Source organism: Silurus meridionalis, chromosome 14, assembly GCF_014805685.1.
Source record: "Silurus meridionalis isolate SWU-2019-XX chromosome 14, ASM1480568v1, whole genome shotgun sequence".
NCBI lineage: Eukaryota > Metazoa > Chordata > Actinopteri > Siluriformes > Siluridae > Silurus > Silurus meridionalis.
This window is the reverse complement of record NC_060897.1, coordinates 13509297-13527248: the sequence shown is the minus strand read 5'-3', so window position 1 is coordinate 13527248 and position 17952 is coordinate 13509297. Positions and strand designations below refer to the sequence as shown.

Genomic DNA, 17952 nt, shown 5'->3' with positions numbered 1-17952 from the left:
ACCTGAACCAATAAGCAGCATGTTAGCAGAATATTTCATTCTGCCCCTGTGGGGAATTTCTTTTCTGAGGGTGTGTGATGTTGGTGTGACATTTCTACACCTGCATGTGCGACCTTTCAACTCAGCCACATCACAAGACGCTTTGAAGTGACCGCAGGAACGCACACAGAGAGGACAGTCCAACACGAGTTAAATAGCCGGGAATGGGGAATCACACCTCGACACCACGTTAAAGCAACTCTGCATCTCTGATTGCATTCAGGTGAATCCATAGGTGAAACCATGGCCTACAAAGTGTGGTGTGCCAAGAGAAGCGCTGCAAACTCTGCGGAATAAATTGAGCTGTACTGAAACAGAAACGTGATTAGGCTCATGCTGCAGGTTGTGGCTGTGAGATGGAGGCTGGAAAAGTGTACAGCAGTAACACAGTGCTTCAAGCTAGAAAGGCTGTGGAGCAACTGAGGCTGGAGGCTAATGTGGAAAGGATCAAGGTAAGAAAATATCTATTCATTATATTGTTCATTTTGATGTGATTCATGTTATATATTCATTATATGTTGTTTATTAGAGATATTTAAATCATTTAATATTTTTAAGGACTAATTCAGGAGCTGCAAAGGGTTACTCCAATGCTACTGATTTGATCCTCTTACTGGTTTACACGGTTTTTCCTGTGTCTGTGGTTTCTACACATCTTTACCCATAGAACTTGCCCCAGATGTGAATGAATATGAGAATGTGTGGGTGCATGATGCCTGGATTTGATGTTTTCTCTATTTACTCATTACTCTCTTCTTTCTGAATCTGGCCTTAAATATACTGCATAATATTGTTTTCTAGAACATTTTGTCTCATCAGATTGATGCTGTGTGTGTGTGTGTGTGTGTGTGTGTGTGTGTGTGTGTGTGTGTGTGTGTGTGTGTGTGTGTGTGTTTTAGATCTCAGCTGCGGCTGCTCAGCTAGTGCAGTACTGTCAGGAGCACCGGCGTGGAGATCCACTGCTTACAGGCATCGCTGCCTCCTCCAATCCATTTAAGGACAAGAAGACTTGTGTGCTACTGTAAGAGTACACATCCACTTCTATTATATGTATATGTGAAGGATGACAATGTATTAATGTGCATATGTTGCATGCTACCTTATATCCTTGGCAGTACTAACTCTCACTAATACTTACTTTATTAGATTTAACCTATTTGAACTAGCTATTGGACATGTTTTTCAGACTTGAGTTAAGTTCTGTATGGTGCTCTTTATAAGTTGTTGTACCGTTCTGATTTATTTGTGTGCCAGTGCTTCTTTTAATAAATTGAGACCTCTAGCCTTCACATTTATTTATAAATCAAATCTTGGACAGAGAGATTATGAAAGGTTATATATTGCATAAACTGATAACTGGAAGGGGATGAATAATCAACTCCTAAACATGTGAAGCATTTCATCTCACATATTGTTTGTTGTCTTGTACAAACAGATGACTCATTTACTCAACATGTATTTATTAATGAAAACAAACTGACAAATAAAATGCAAATTACAAGGTTACAGGTGGCAAACAGAAACTGAAGATTAGTAAGTCTAAATGTTGGACAAACAGCAGTTCTTTTAAGCTTTAAACCAAGTAAACCACTGCACCACAATGTAATTTGTGCACACTGTTATGAAGTGGCAGATAAATCTTTGGGAATTTAAATGAAATGGCAAAGAGATGGAATTTCTTTGATTGAACCGGCATGCTATTATTACACATTATACATATTTTACAGTTAATTTAAGATTAGCAGTATGTAGTTTAACCAAATACATCATTCCAGAGTATTGTCCCCTAAATCCCTATAATGCAATAGTTGGTTATGCTGCAAAACACATATCAGACACATTATACACAAATGAAAACTGTGTGTTATTTGAACATTACACCCATATATGAGCCCAACTTGTTGCCACAATGTTAATGAAATGTATGCTTTTTACTTTCCCTTCACTGGAACTGAGAAGTTCAAACATGTTCCAGTGTGACAATCCCCTCTGCACAACCCCACTGTACACCTTTGGGATGATCTGGAATACTGACTGCACCGTGCTTACAATCAGTACCTGACCTCTGTAATGCTCTTGTGGCTGAATGAGCACAAATCCCCCAAAGCCATGCTCCAAAATGTAGTGAAAATCCTTCCCAGAAAAGTGGAGGTTATAATAACAGCAAAGGGGGACTAAAACTGAAACAGACTTGGCAACAAGCACTTATTAGTGTCAAATTATATATATATATATATACACACACACAACGTAATCACACATTTTTATCTGTTATAAATGTACCATAAGTTAATATTTTTCAAGTTTTTAATACTCTAATCAACATGGGCATGGACAAATATGTATGCTTTATGCAAATATTCATTATTAGTGAAACCTTATCAACATAAAGCATGAAGACTAAATATTCTTGTAAATGTTTTAAAGTAATGATGAGGTTTTAAATTACGTTGGTGTAAATCATCAGGACGCCAAATGGAACTCATGCTGTTTTCACACGGACGGTTTTAATTGCACCATGGTGGTTTTTGGTGCTTGATTTGAGACTTGGCACATCAGTAAAACAAATGTTTAGTATAAAACAATATTTTTGGTGAAGTTTATTAATTGTTTTATATCTGAGCAAAAGAAAGAATGTCGTAAATAAATGTGTAGCATTAAAAGTCTTGCCACTTTTCTATTTATTTCTATTTTTATTTATAATGTTCAAACAGAAATGCCTTTTGCATTAAACCTGTAAGATGTAAACTATACAATTTGAATAATTACTAACGTGTCAGAATTCAGTTCAAATTCTAGCACTTTAGTAATTATGCAAATTGTATAGTCTAATATTCAGTTAAAAAAAAAAGTGTTGCCTATCAATTTATGCACTTGAACACAGTAATGCTTTTAGACTTATATAATGGATGCCCAACATACAGTATACAGACAAAAGTATTGTGATGCCTACGTTTTTTAAGCCATATGTGGTTCTTCCCCACCTGTTATCACAAAGTTGGATGCATACAGTTATATAAGATGTCATTGAAAGCAAGCAGCATTAAATTTTTTCCTTCACTTGATCTAGGAGACCTAAACCAGCATGACAATTCCCCATGTACAAAACCAGCTCCAAGAAAATGTGGTGTACATGATTTGGAGTGACCTTAACCCTATTGAAATGGAGTGCTGACTACACCCCAGGCCTCTTCACCCAACATCAGTACCTGACTTTACTATTGTGGCTGAATGAGCACAAAATCTCCTCAAGCACACACCAAAATCTAGTTGAACAGCTTCAGTGAAGATTATAACAACAAAAGGTGACTAAATATATTATATTGTTCAATCTGTAAAATATTAGACCTATTATTTAACAAAGAAAAACAATTATTTATTAAAGGAATCTCCAGTGTTAGTGCTTTGAAACACTCAGAGGTAAAACAAAGTTGAAAAAAAAAATGTTCATAGCTGCTACAACATAAATTATAACAAAAACTTGATTTTTGGATTTTCTACAACAAAAAACTATACGAGATACAATGTTTCATTGTTTAATAAATAAAACAAAACTCATAGCATTAGCAAACTGCTGTGGTATAAGATGATTACAACACTTCTGGATGTGTCGTAATTAGAAAATAATCAACATCGGGATATTCATTATCCTACTATTGATTACTTTCCTGCCCCATCACACCCCACATTTTATTCACCATATAAGAACAGACCTTTTTGTCAGCATGGGAATAAAAAGGTAAACTGCAGAGTGCCTTTGGATGATACCAGTGTTACTGTTTGGGCCTCCACACTTCCACATTTTCATCTCCAGAAGCCACAGCAAGCACCCCGGCCTCAACACTCAGCTATAGGAGACAAAGGGAGACAGACACAATGAGACACCAGGACAAGAATCTCATGGCAGAAATACTAATCCAAGATGGGACTATTGAAAAGACTTTAAAAGACATTTTTGTTAAAAAAAAAATTATGATATTATGTTGCCAGCTGACTATAAATGCCTATAAGAAACTATTCTATATTATATTTTTCCATCTTTCATTTTCCAACTTTTTGACACTTGGTAAAGATTTAGACTTTTGGCATAATTAGTGATTTGATGCAGACAGAACTACCCAAGCCATGCACCACGCAATAAATAAATAAATAAATACATGAAAACATAAATAAAAATACTGAAATGTGGCAAATATACACAGCCCAGGCATAACATTATGACATTATAACATTATGATCGGTGAGTGAATAACATTATCTCTTCTCTTAATCATGCAGTTAGCGGGTGGGATATATTAGGCAGCAAGTGAACATTTGGTCTAGGGCTGCAACAACTAATCGATAAATTCGATAATAAAATTAGTTGTCAACAAATGCCCTCGTCGATTAGTTGGGCTGGAAACGGCAAGAAAACACAGCCGCTTAAAAATGGCGGAGAGTTCAGGGTGAAACGGCAGCACGAAAAGAAAACACACTGGTGTCACGGATGAAGGTGAAACATCAGCACAGAGAGCAAAAACTGTATAATCCTCATCATGTGAAAATTGTATAGTTTCATGGAGTGTTAGTGTAAACTGTTTGTTTTACAAAAGAACGACTGTTCTGTCGTGACTCGCGAGCATCAGGTTGCGCATTCAGTGCGCTCACGACATAGTGGTGGATTCAATTAAACCGGTGCGAACCAGCACTAAATCTAAACAGCAGCCGTAAATGAATAGTTTTTAGTCACTTTTGTAGTTTTTATCAAATAATGATGCATTTGTACACCAATGCATATTTCCCCCATTATTTTTTTTTTTATCAAGCCTGTTACCTTCTGCGTTTCTCCATTCCATTCTCTTTTTATAGCATTTGTCTACTACAACTGTTCTCTGTTTTCAAACGTGATTTACTGCGGCTTTACTACTTTCAGCTTTTTTAATGTTTGTATATTTAATTTATGCATGTACAGTACAGACCAAAAGTTTGGACACACCTTCTCATTCAAAGAGTTTTCTTTATTTTCAGGACTATGAAAATTGTAGAGTCACACTAAAGGCATTAAGGGCTATTTGACCAAGAAGGAGCGTGATGGGGTGCTGCGCCAGATGACCTGGCCTCCACAGTCACAGGACCTGAACCCAATCGAGATGGTTTAGGGGTGAGCTGGACCGCAGAGTGAAGGCAAAAGGGCCAACAAGTGCCAAGCATCTCTCGAGGAACTCCTTCAAGACTGTTGGAAGACCATTTCAGGTGACTACCTCTTGAAGCTCATCAAGAGAATGCCAAGAGTGTGCAAAGCAGTAATCAAAGCAAAAGGTGGCTACTTTGAAGAACCTAGAATATGACATTTTTCAGTTGTTTCACTCTTTTTTGTTATGTATATAATTCCATATATAATTCCACGTGTTAATTCATAGTTTTGATGCCTTCAGTGTGAATCTACAATTTTCATAGTCATGAAAATAAAGAAAACTCTTTGAATGAGAAGGTGTGTCCAAACCTTTGGTCTGTACTGTATCATTTAATTATTATACAAAATGTAATTAATTATATTTCAGATGCTTATATCTTCACAACTAAACAAAATGTCTGTGTATTTTTTTTTAAAGCATAGTTTTCAATTTGCCATCACCAATTATCATTACAAGCAATACAAATGTTAATTTATGCAATTTACACCTTGCATACCTTGTTTTTTTTTTTTTTTTTTAAGGAAACAATCAACCCAGCATGAGTGAATTCATTTAAATTGAGAAATCCCCCATGTACTCCATAACAAGCAGCCACTATAAGGTTTAAGGTTTAAAATATTAAAGGTAGTTAAACTCAATATCTGGCTTTTGCTTATTTTTTTAGGTACACTTTTATACATAAATACCCTGAATTAGTGTTTTATATAGTTATAATAACCAAAACAGCTTATTTAAATTCATTGAGTTTTAATCTGATAAATCGAAAAAATATTCGTCCGATTCATCGATTATGAAAACAATCGTTTGTTGCAGCCATAATTTTGTCCTTAAAGTTGATGTGTTCGAAGCAGGAAAAATGGGCAAGTGTAAGGATTTGAGCGAGTTTGACAAGGGACAGATTGTGATGGCTAGACGACTGGGTCAGAACATCTCCAAAACTGCAGCCCTTTGGGTCTGCAGTGGCCATTATCTACAAAAAGTGGTAGCCCTTGGATAAGGGCAACTGTTAAATGCTATAAATGTAAAAGTAAGGATGTAGCTACACTCACCCCATTCACCACTGCTTTATTATGAAGTGTGCACAGAGTCTTTGGGGGTGCACACGGTAGGTGAACCTGCAATGATCCAGAAAGTCACATGACCACCTCACAAAACCAAAGAAAAACCCCACAAAGCAAACTGCATAGAGTAACTGACAGAACACTTTCCCATGTACACACTGCAATATCAATACGTTTCACCTTAATTGTGCGATCTGACGAGCAGGTGTAAAGAGTCCCAGCCGAATTGTGGACACCAGTCACCCGTGAACTGTGGCCTACGTTAAACTGGGCTACTGACTTAAAGGAGCCTTCGTTCATGGAGAACGTGTGAAGGAGTCCATGATAATCTCCAGCCCAGATCTCTCGCCCACTGTACGACATGGAGAACAAGTAAGACGTCAGCTGCAGACAAACAGACAGACAGACAGAAATTATTAATCCCTTTTTAGTATATCCCACATATACAAACCTTTCTATAAATTTGATCATATTTATCCATACACTGTATAATTTAAAGTATGCACTAAATGGTCTGTGAGCATTTAAGTAAGAAATTTGCATAATGCTTTAGTAAGAATTGAATGCACTGATTTAGAAAATCATTATTGTAAATGAAGAATAAAATGCTGCAGGTGTGACGTGTAAAAACCCTCCGTCACTCCGTCACTGACTAAAGCACAGTACGAGAAATTATTACATTTTATCTGATGCATGCTGATGGAGTGCACTCTAATGAGTTAACATGTAGTGTAATCTAATATGGATTTATTTTGCATATTGTTTTAACCAGTACATACTGTATGTATTTAATAATACTGAGCTACTAAGTATTAGTTCAGCACATAGTGTTAACGCAACAATATAGATTTCAATTATTTTGAGCTAGTACTTATTCATTTAAGTACTAATAGGTACCTGATATTATTTTATTAATCAATCTCTTAGCTAATACTAATTAATAAAGCATACAGTGCTGACTAGCAAGTTTCCACTAGGTTAGCTGCTATGAAGTTAGATCACTTAACAGGTAATTATTTAGAAGCGTTTTAGCTCATAACTATTTACTACATATTTCTAGCTAGCAAGTATTAATGGGCACACAGTGTTAGCTGGTATGTATTAAATTCGATCTCTGTTTTACATATATATATTGATTTGAAGTGTTTTAGCTAATAACAATGACACCATATGTGCAGCCTATATTCCAAAGTTATAGTATTTATAGTGTTACAGCATGGTGAGCATTCCAGTTTTTTTCCCAGCATGGATGTGCTCTGGGCCCTGTTCAGGTTTGAGCTAGACCTCTTAGTTCTACTAAAGAGACCTTATATAGCGTACAAACAACATGATAGAAAATTTATGTGACTAATTTTGTGGCAAATGTTTGAAGAAAGCCGATATATTTCCTGGCTGTTCTTTTGTTCATGAAGTTTATGGTGCTAGTAGGTATTTAGTACCAAGTAATCATTATTAATTGTGCTCTTTTTTTTTTTTTTCTAGGATGAACGGTGTATATACATGTATTTTCTTCAGTGGTTTTCCAGCTCGGCGGTCAAACACAGCCACCGTGTTGTCTTTGCTGGCAGAAATGATGTACTGCTCATCAGAAGCCAGACACAGCACGATGTTTCTATGGAGATGCAGGCTTTTGACCAGTGGATCTGCAGCTGTGACAGAGAAATTATTACATCATTACACATGACATCAGCAAAGGGCGCTCACAGTATAAAGCCATTACGGAGATGTCATGTTTTACAAGGTATATTTAATAAAACTCTAATCATCAAGCATAGATGCATGTATATGGTCAAAGGCTTGTGGATACCTGATCCCCAAAACTCTACCACAAAGTATAAATAAATAATTGTCTTTATTTCATGCAGAATTGCATTTTCCTGTCACTGGCACTAAGAGGTTCAAACCTGTTCCAACATGACAATGTGCACAACGCAAGCTCCATGAAGACATGGTTTGCAATGGTTGTGGTGGAAGACTTCCACCTATGAGTGGGAAAGTTTTTTGTCCACAACCTTTTGCTACATAGTATAAAAAGGCATTCTGCTTGCCAAATTCAGGCTGCCATTTGCTCTTTGCTAAAAACTCTCATGCCCTGTTGTGTCACTGGCCTTTATTTACCCCACTAAGTAAACCAATCCTGTACACAACTTTAGACCACTGACCTCTGGTGTCATAAATGCTGACTTTCTGGTCATGTGACCCAGCAAACAGCATGTGATCCTGGCAGGAGAGAGAGAGCACGGCCGAGCGACTCTGGATGTTTCCCCGCTCTGCCCCTCCGGCGTTCAGGTCCCACAGCTTCACTGTGCTGTCGAAGGAGCCAGAAGCCAGGAGATCACCACTGGCTGCCAGGCACCACACCCAGCCTTCGTGTGTGGTGCGGTATTGGCCACGAGGTCCCAGTTTGCATACCAATGTCCCACTCAAGCCCCTTTTCATATCCCACAGGTTCACATTACGGTCTCTGGAGCCGGAGACACACACGGAGCCTTCGCCTCCAACCAGCAGGACTGTATTAACGTCAGCAATGTGGCCTGATGAGAGTGTGATATGCTCCAGGGCAGATGTGAGATTCGTAGTTATGTTTATCCTGAATGTAAGAACAAGAGAGATGTCCGTTAAGACATACAGTCCAATAATCAATATGTGGTCATGAACATAAGAGGAACGAGCAGATCTGAATCATACAAAAAGGACTTTATTGCAAACTTGTGACGGCAAATTCCAGAACACATACCCTCTGTCTTCGTGGTCCTGGTGTCCATCTTGGAGTCGGTCGTCATTCTCTCTTCCCTCTTCTCTCATGATTATTACGTTATTATCCTGCTCTTCTCCTTCTGCATGCCTTTCAGGACCCTCTTCACCTTCTGGCCTGATTTCATCCCCAGCAGGGCCAGGTTGTCTCTCTGCATCCGCTTCTCTGTTTGGCACTACTTGCCCTGCTCCTTCTTCATCAGCTGAAACAGCTTCATCCTGATTTCCTACCTCCTGGATCCCAATACCTTGCTCTGGTTTTGCTTTTTCTTTGAATCCTGCCCAGCTTTCAATCAATTGTTCCATCTCAAGGCACGCTGTGAGCCAGTCGAAATTATTCCTTGGCCCAACTGGAAAGGATTTATTGGGGCCTGTGAGTCGCTGAGCCCGGAGCTGCCAGGCTGGCACATCCTCACCCACCTGTCCCAATGCCCTGCACACCTAGATAGGAAATAAGGCACAGGGGCAATTTAAAATCAACTGATCAATAACGGACCTGATAGATCTCGTAGGTTATGAAAGCATATTGAATGAAGGCTCCTGAGTAGTGTAACAAAAATGCATTTGACTCGTAGGTGAGAAATAACAAATTTGATTCATAACTATGCTACAGCCGAGAGTCTAGATCACAAGATGATCACAAAGATGTCTGTTACTCATCACTTTTTTTTTTTATATACCCTAAACTGTAAAGTATGGTGACAACACTAGCTGTTAAAGCCAGTGTATCTTCTGCCATCTAGTGGCCGACCGCGATACAGCATTAACCCCACCCACAGCTATACAGGAAAAAATAGTCTGTTTTTTTTTTTTATTCATTTCTTGACTGTTATTTTTGTAAGCAGTTGCCTTTTACTAGTCCTTGCACATAAATATCTCTACCTTAGTTATAATATATGATAAACACATTTACACAAGTTGTTGTGGAGGAGAAAAGCCATACATCATCTAAATCCAACATTAATTACAATCAAAGAAGGTATGAAACATTTGCTGTTGCAAGTGTCTTGTTCTCTGTAATCCAAGCTTAAAGGATAATAAGGTAGATAATAAAAGATAATAAACTAAATCTGCTCACCTTAGGCAGGATGTTGATGATGCATTGAGCAGGCAGATGAGAGGCGATACATACGACCATCTCCCATGGCAAAGACAATAATCCTGAGGTGGAAGAACTCGACTCTGTGGGGCTGCCACATGGCTTCAGATTTACCCTGTGAGAAATGTTTTAAAACTATAAATGCAAACAGAACACACACACAAACACAAAAAGATACCGCTGGATCTGTGTTTTTTTATTTTATTTTTTTTAACCAAGAAAATAAGGTCGTGACATCAATATATCACAGCACTTTTGTTGCATTCTGGATTCTGAATGGTCTGATTTGTTTAGGAAAAATGCATGGCTCGGGAGTAGTGTCAGATCTAGGGCAATGACCTAATAAAACGATCATTTCCCGTACTGCCAACCCATACACACTAACTTGCATTATACAGCTGTGTCTAGCAGCCATTCTTTTCCTTCAGCAGTACTCCCTTATCACGTCAGGTCATGTACCATGAAACAAGAGCTCGATCTCGGCCGCATTGTACAATGTTTAAGAAAAGAGAAGACAAGTACCCACCCTAAATGTGTGGATTGAGGAGGGTCACACTGCTCTTTTAAACACACTCCATCCTTTCTTCCTCCTCCTCCTCCTCCTCCTCTACTCGACCTGTCACCTGCGGCACAGACATTCACTTCACTACTAGCTGCAAACATAGAAAGAAGAAACACTGTTATTTCCTGATCTAATGTTTACATTTTTTTTATCAGTGTTGCTGTGGTAACCCTCTGACCCACCAGCTTTCCTCTACATATTGAAATATACTCGAATAAATGACACCCCAGCCAAGCTGTTACTCACTCAGCAATTTGGAGTCCAAAATTACCTCATGATTTCCCTTTCTCATAAAACCTCCATCCTTCCAGATTAAATCGATAAACCAAGCCTCTCCGGCTCGCCGCTGACGTCACCCGATGACATCATTACCACTGCCACTCTTTAGCTCGGGTCGGGTTTTATAACGTCACAGACGTTAAAAACTAAACGTTTTCTGGCTCCTCGTGCCTGTTACACGGTCCTCATAAAAACAGTCACGCTTTACCAGCGATTTGGCTTATTATCCAAAAGTTTAGATTTCAGTCTCACTTCCGGCGCACAACAGTGTTCAAAACAGGATGTATAATACCGCTCTAAATAATAAAAGTAATATCCTATAAGATCAACAAAAAAAATCCAATCTTTAAAAAATACATAGATAACATTTAAAATGAATAAATATATCTATTTAAAGTGTTCAATTATTTATTCTTTATATTACTTTTATTTAACTTGAGCGTAATTTTTACGCAAAACATTGAACCTTTATTTTGATAAATATCAAGGCTGAATTTCAAATGCTATTCCCAGTCCTATACTAATGCACTGCGTAGGGGGCGAATTAATGTCTTATAAGCTATTATGTAGTGTACTTTATGTTCAAGTCGTTTGGAAACAAGCCTAAGTGGCCATTTTGGGAAAAGAAAATGGCACAGTGGCTGGTTTGGTGTCGCGACCCCCAGGTTAGTTTCGACTCGTCCGGGTTTAAAGTAAATTTAAGCGCATTAAAGGTGTAAACACAGAGCTTTTGGTAGACGTTTATGTATTGTTTAAAATGCACAAACGGGGTCCTCTTTAGTCTAAATTTAATATTCTGTCCTCGAGTTTGACCGCCAAGACGCAGCCTCATTCAGTAGACTGTTAAACCACCTCTTAGTTTATACTGTATACATGTGGATTGTGCAGGACAGTGTAACACATGGTATCATAATAAGACTTTAATTGATGAACGACAGTGGATATTTTATTAGCTGCCTGGTTGTAGTTTGGAGTTTAGGTTGTTTTTTTTTCTTTGTAAGAAATGATAAACATACATAAGGTTTACATCACATAAATAAAGTCTGTTTTCCCACATGAATATTTGTACACAAACCACGTTGTCATTGTTTTCGTGAAAGTCCCGCCCCTTTCCAGCTCAGCTCCAAAACACACTTACAAACTGTTTATTTATGGTTTCTTAAAGGAAAAGTTCACATTAAATAGACTCTGTTTTCTTTAATTAGATTAGATTCAACTTTATCGATATTGTGCAAGGTACATGTACAGAGACAATGAATTGCAGTTAGCATCTAAACAGAAGTGCATAAGTGGCTTATTTACAATAAATAACTTCTAAGATAATAGCAGGTAATAATATATGGTATATGAGGTGGAGCTGGAGGTAGCAGAGCTGAAGATGTTGAGGTTTTTGTTTGGAGTGATGAGGATGGACAGGATTAGAAATTAGTTTATTAAAGCGCGTTTTGGAGACAAGGTGAGGGAGTCGAGATTGAGACGGTTTGGACATGTGCAGAGGAGGGACATGGGGTATATCGGCTGAGGATGGAGTCACCAGGAAGGTGGAAAAAAGGAAGGCCAAGGAGATGGTTTATGGATGTGGTGAGGGAAGACATGCAGGTAGTTGGGGTGAAAGAGACAGATGTAGAGGACAGGGGGGTATGGAGACGGATGATCCGCTGTGGTGACCCCTAATGAAAGAAGCCGAAAGAAGCTGTGCAAAGAATATGCATAGACAGACGTCAGAAGATAATATACTCAATAACATGATATAGTTATGTACAAGTATAAATTTACAATATTTATGATACAGTATATACAGTATAAATACAGGTGGAATGTACAGTAGTGCAAATGTGGGTTATGAATGGTGCGAAAAATAATTGTGTAGTGTGCAAAGCTTTTCTTCAGCCTGTTTGTGCGGCTTTGAGGCACCTGTAGCGTCTGCCCGATAGGAGAAGAGTGAATAGTCCATGGTTGGGGTGAGAGGTATCTTTGCTGATGCCCCTCGCCCCTTTGCAAACAGCGTTTATTGTAAATGTTCTCTAAGGTGGGAAGCTGAGTGCAGATGATTCGTGGGACAGGGGGACACCCTCCTCTGAAGGGCAGTGCAGCTGCTGTACCACACTGAGATGCTGTTAGTGAGGATGCTCTCAATGGTACATCGGTAAAAGTTCTCCAGTATCCTGGCGCACAGGCAGGACTTTTTAAGACTCCTCAGAAAAGATGGCACAGTAAAATTACAGCTTTCTGATGGTTAAGAAGTTGGTGTCTGACATCTGATACTACACCTATTGTACATGATAAGGGCTTTGCTCATTAGCCCAACATTTCAACCTCTGATCAGTACCTTCTGATCAGTAACCCCAAAGCCTGTAAATGACACACCACAGTTACAGTATATTTATGGCATTAAGCAGATGCCCTTTTTTAGAGCGACTTGCAACTGAGCAGTTGAGGGTAAAGGGCTTTGTTCAAGGGCCCAGCAGTGGCAGCTCGGTGGTCCTGGGATTTAAACTCATAGCCGTCCAATGTCTTAACCACTGGGCTGCTCTCTCTCTCTCTCTCTCTCTCTCTCTCTCTCTGAATGACAGACTTGTAATAAGAAAACAATAGAGTGTTGTCTTGTGAAAATAGTATTCGATGAGGTGACAGCAGTGTGCAGTTGAGGGTGGTTTCAACGTGACAATGTAAATGTTAAGGATTAAAAGAAGCAGTGCATTGCGTTCTATAAGTATAGATTAGGTCTATACCACTGTGACCAGCACCAGTGAGTAGTCTAGTGGCATTTTGGGTTGATGAAGACTAATAAATGAAAATGTTTAGAATTCCGTAGCAAAAGAAAGCCTGGATGCCACTGAAGAGCACGTGCCAATGTTCAGGAGCTGATTCGGATGTGTGGACGTCTTCTTGGACGTCTCTACATGTGCAGATTCATAAAGCTGTATAGAAGTGCACAGTTGACTTTCATTTCCAATGCACAGACTCTTGAAATGTCACTGAATAATAAGATTTAAGGACAATTCCTGTGATAATGTAAATCTGGGTGGAGGTATAAGGCCTACCATAGATCTGTTCAAAGCATTCATATGAATAAATGATTTAAACAGAACAACAGTCTCGACCGTTTCTGTAAAATAGTTTTTAACAAAACTACTCAACACTTTTTTTTCATAGGCATGGAGGATGAAACACAGGAGGAAATTCTTGGCCAGTTTAAAGAAAAGCGTTTGGGCGCATTGGGTCTGTTACAGCTGACAGCGGGGACAGGACTGGCAGTGTACGCCATGTGGGCAGGGGTTTTGATGCCTGGGTTTCGCAGAGTGCCCCTGAAACTACAGGTTCGTTTACGAGAACAGCAGCATGAACAAAATTGAAAACCAGTAGAGTAAGTCACTGATGAGGATGATTGACTATTTGTGTTAATTTAGGTCCCGTATATACCAGCCAGTAAACGGCAAGTGGGCAACGTTATGACTCTGCTGAAGGGCCGCTCTGGAGGAATCGCTGACCTGGGCTCAGGAGATGGCAGGATTGTAAGTGGTTGGCTTGAAATTCTACATCAGACTTTTTATGATTGGTTGAGTGTATCGTTGCCTGGTATTAATATTTTGATGTGCATTCCTAAGGATGGATATACAGTGGTACCTTGACTTACGAGTTTAATTCGTTCCGTGGACTAGCTCGTATCTCAACTTGCTCGCACATCAAATCAATTTTCCTCATTGAAAATACTTAAAATGCCATCCTGTTTTTATGTTTCATGTTATTAAATTAGGAAAATACATTTCTTAATAACAAATCTTGTATAAAACCATAATAGAAAGAGTATGTAAAGATATAAAGATATAATAAGGTTTTATACAGTGCATTTACCTTGGAGATGAGACGACGAGCTAATGAAAACGCTTGCGGAGGGGGGCGAAGGGGGGTTGTAGAGTCGATAAGCGGAGGCGGAGCTAAAACTCATTTTTGCTCGTTTCTTCTTTGCTTATCTTAATTTTCATCACAATCTTCGCTTTCTGGCTTCGCTTCGCCATCTAGCAGCGGCGTCTCGAGCTCGTACCTCAATTTTTGCTCGTAACAAAGCAAAAATCGACCGAGTGACCGTCAGACTGAAAACTCGTACATTAATGCACTCGTAGGTCAAGGTACCACTGTAGTTGCATTTTAATTTTCCATCTAAAGAGACTTTTGAGTGTAAAATGTGCAGATTGTATAATATTAAGATGCTGTACTGAATTTTCAGGCAATATTTTGGACAGAAATTGTATAAAAGTAACAAAAGCTTTGCAGTAACTTTTCCAGCAGATAATTCTTATGTTAATGATTACCTTCTCAAAACAGTGATTAGTATGGTCAATGTTCTAGATTTACCCAGTGACTGTGTCTGTATATGGAATAATCTAAAGCCACTACTGCTATAAACTCCTTTAAAAGTAGATCTACAGTGTAAACGGCCATGATGATTGGAAGTTGTCACTCTTAACAAGGAAGAAACTGGTACCCAAATTTCATACTAAGGAGGCATGTTGATTGTAGGAAGGGAATTTCAAGTTGTAGCATTTAGTGTATATGCTCTTGAGGAAAGAAGTAGTGTGTTCTGGAAAATGTAAACAGAAGTCTGGATTGAAGCTGGCAAATCATTTGAATGGCTATATTATTAATCACTCTGCTTCAAAATCACTGAAGGCTTGCTTTTATACAGACAGACAGATCCCTAATAAACCACCAAACAAATGCAGTTCTTATGCAGAATGCCCAAATATTACAAGTAAAGACAATAGGTTTTTTTTCTGTACTTTATTGTTCTTTAATGTTCAGATTATTGTTCATTCATTCCAAGCATTAAGTTTTTTAACATATTTCTCTCTGTTAGTCTTTTGTGTTTGTATGCCTATTTTACACTGTGAATAGAGAAGACATTCTGTCTTAACTGCAGACCGCAAGATTACTTGAAACGTGAAACAGGAAGTAATGTGGCGGAAGTTCAACCAAGTTCAGCCAAGAACATTATTTGCCCTACAGTCCTTAAAACAGATAACTTTAATACACTGTCCATATTCAACCTAACCGCAGTAGGGTTTGCGTAATAGCTGTGTTTTTATAGCAAGTGAAAGGAAAGACAGCATTTATAGACACGTTCCAGAACAGTGAAATTCTGTCCATCACATATATCAGTATGTAAAGATTTCTGGAGTAGATTGGGCCTAACGGTTCCGACTTGGCAGTGCTAAGATGTTAACTTTTAATTAATGCCACTAAACATATTCTAAATGATGGATCTATATTTGCTGTGCACAAGAGTATATGTATAAATTCATGTTAAATATTGTATTTTCATTATGCGTGTGCATCTTTAGGTTTTAGAAGCAAGCCGACTGGGTTTCTCGCCTGCTGTAGGCTACGAGTTAAACCCATGGCTCCTCCGGCTTTCAAGATTTCACGCTTGGAGAACCGGTCATTATGATAAAGTCTCTTATCGGAGGGAAGACCTGTGGAAGGTGAGGTGTTTGTACAGGGCAAGGAAAAAAATCTCATTTCTGTTTCAGTTGCAAAGATTTTCTTGAAATGTAAAGAAATTATATATTTCATTTGTTATGTTCACAGGTTAATCTTTCAGGCTATGAGAATATCACGGTGTTCTTGGCTCCGAGTGTGGTAAGTGTCATAGTGATTTTCATAGACAGCGATAAACATACCTCATGTTATAAACAAATATATTTTCATAAAGAATTTTACTAAAGGTATTGCCTTCCTTTAGCTTGAACTTTTGCAAAAGAAGTTACTAGCTGAGCTCCCTGAAGACGCCGTGATTGTTGCTGGTCGCTTTCCTTTTCCTGATTGGACACCCTGCAGAACAGAAGGGGACGGTGTGGACAGAGCATGGTCCTACCACATACAAGCTCTCAGAAAACACCATCTGTTATCAGAAGACAGCAGGTCAAACGAACCAGCCAGCTGATCCAGAAGTCATGTGACTTATTTAAAAAAAAAAAAAAAAAAAAAATTTTAAAGGGACTTTCTAGCCCTGTTATTTTAATGATTTTATTATTGTTTTACTAGACAGTTTTATTTCTGCAAAAGGACTGCAATATATTCATGTAACTTTCACTTTCACTATTGCATACTCTTAAAACTGTGCTTGTATGGTACCACAACAGTATTCAATGAGTTCAATGATGCATAATACCAGACATGTTTTGAACTCATGTCATGTGACTTGGTGGTTGGTGGTATCTACATCCACACTTAATGACTGGTTTAATTTGTACACCAAAATAATGCTAAAGGCTGCTTCCCTTTTAGCACCACTACACACTACAGTGTTACTTCCTGTCACTGTTTAGTCTGTGCACAAATACTATGGCTAGCAATACTATTATGGTGGTCAGTGGCTGCTCTTTGTTTATTTTTTATTTTTTTTAATCTGTAAAAAGTCCACAGGCAATGTTCACCTATATAAATGTGCCAAAAAAAAAAAATACCAGTGAATGTATGTATATGCTAAGAACATTTATAAAATTAGCCACTGGGTGAATAGTATACAGAATGCTGGTATTTCAAGCTGATCAACCATCGTTACAGGATGTGTTCCTTTTATGTGTCATGTAGGAGCCTCAAATCTGCATTTTTCTAAATCACTCTTTGTTTCTGGATGTGTGTCTGAGAGAGACAGAGAGATCTCTTTGAAGCACCCGATTACTTCCTGCTTCTCATTGCGACCTGATTCATTTCACACACTCTTGAAAAAATAAAAAATAAAAGAAAATATCTGTTTCCTCTTAAATCCTCATTTTTTTTTTTATTACATACGTATCACCATGTGTATATTTCTCTGAACTATTTTTGAAAAATTGAGAAAGTCTAAACTTTTATATTGTGTTATCATAGGAACTTGAGAAAATTAGGATTGTGACATGTTCATGCACAGGTCTGATGAAATATGGGTGCCACTAAATGTGATGTAAATATGCTTCGTCAGTCCATGAATCTACTAGTTCA

At 38.3% G+C, this 17952-nt stretch overlaps 3 protein-coding genes across 6 annotated transcripts; 2 read left to right on the top strand and 1 right to left on the bottom strand.

Annotated features, from left to right (window-relative positions):
• The first annotated feature begins 240 nt into the window (after window positions 1-240).
• Window positions 241-2797, top strand: gng14 (G protein subunit gamma 14). The gene is made up of 2 exons (XM_046866208.1): window positions 241-491; window positions 939-2797. The coding sequence occupies exons 1-2, from the start codon at window positions 396-398 to the stop codon at window positions 1062-1064; spliced, it is 222 nt and encodes a 73-aa protein (XP_046722164.1). The 5' UTR covers window positions 241-395; the 3' UTR covers window positions 1065-2797.
• On the bottom strand, window positions 1483-11239 carry fbxw9 (F-box and WD repeat domain containing 9). 4 transcript variants are annotated; one of them, XM_046866203.1, is made up of 9 exons: window positions 10936-11239; window positions 10654-10780; window positions 10107-10242; window positions 9012-9469; window positions 8437-8864; window positions 7775-7923; window positions 6455-6658; window positions 6263-6328; window positions 1483-3887 (listed from the first exon to the last, which is right to left on the bottom strand). In XM_046866203.1, the coding sequence occupies exons 1-9, from the start codon at window positions 10979-10981 to the stop codon at window positions 3813-3815; spliced, it is 1689 nt and encodes a 562-aa protein (XP_046722159.1). In that variant the 5' UTR covers window positions 10982-11239; the 3' UTR covers window positions 1483-3812. The 4 variants fall into 4 exon arrangements, with proteins under 4 accessions (XP_046722159.1, XP_046722160.1, XP_046722161.1 ...); XM_046866204.1 differs by having other exon boundaries at window positions 10654-10750; XM_046866205.1 differs by having other exon boundaries at window positions 10961-11239.
• Window positions 11240-11520: 281 nt separating this feature from the next.
• On the top strand, window positions 11521-17737 carry antkmt (adenine nucleotide translocase lysine methyltransferase). The gene is made up of 6 exons (XM_046866207.1): window positions 11521-11633; window positions 14125-14288; window positions 14379-14483; window positions 16311-16451; window positions 16558-16608; window positions 16712-17737. The coding sequence occupies exons 2-6, from the start codon at window positions 14127-14129 to the stop codon at window positions 16910-16912; spliced, it is 660 nt and encodes a 219-aa protein (XP_046722163.1). The 5' UTR covers window positions 11521-11633; window positions 14125-14126; the 3' UTR covers window positions 16913-17737.
• The last annotated feature ends 215 nt before the right edge of the window (window positions 17738-17952 follow it).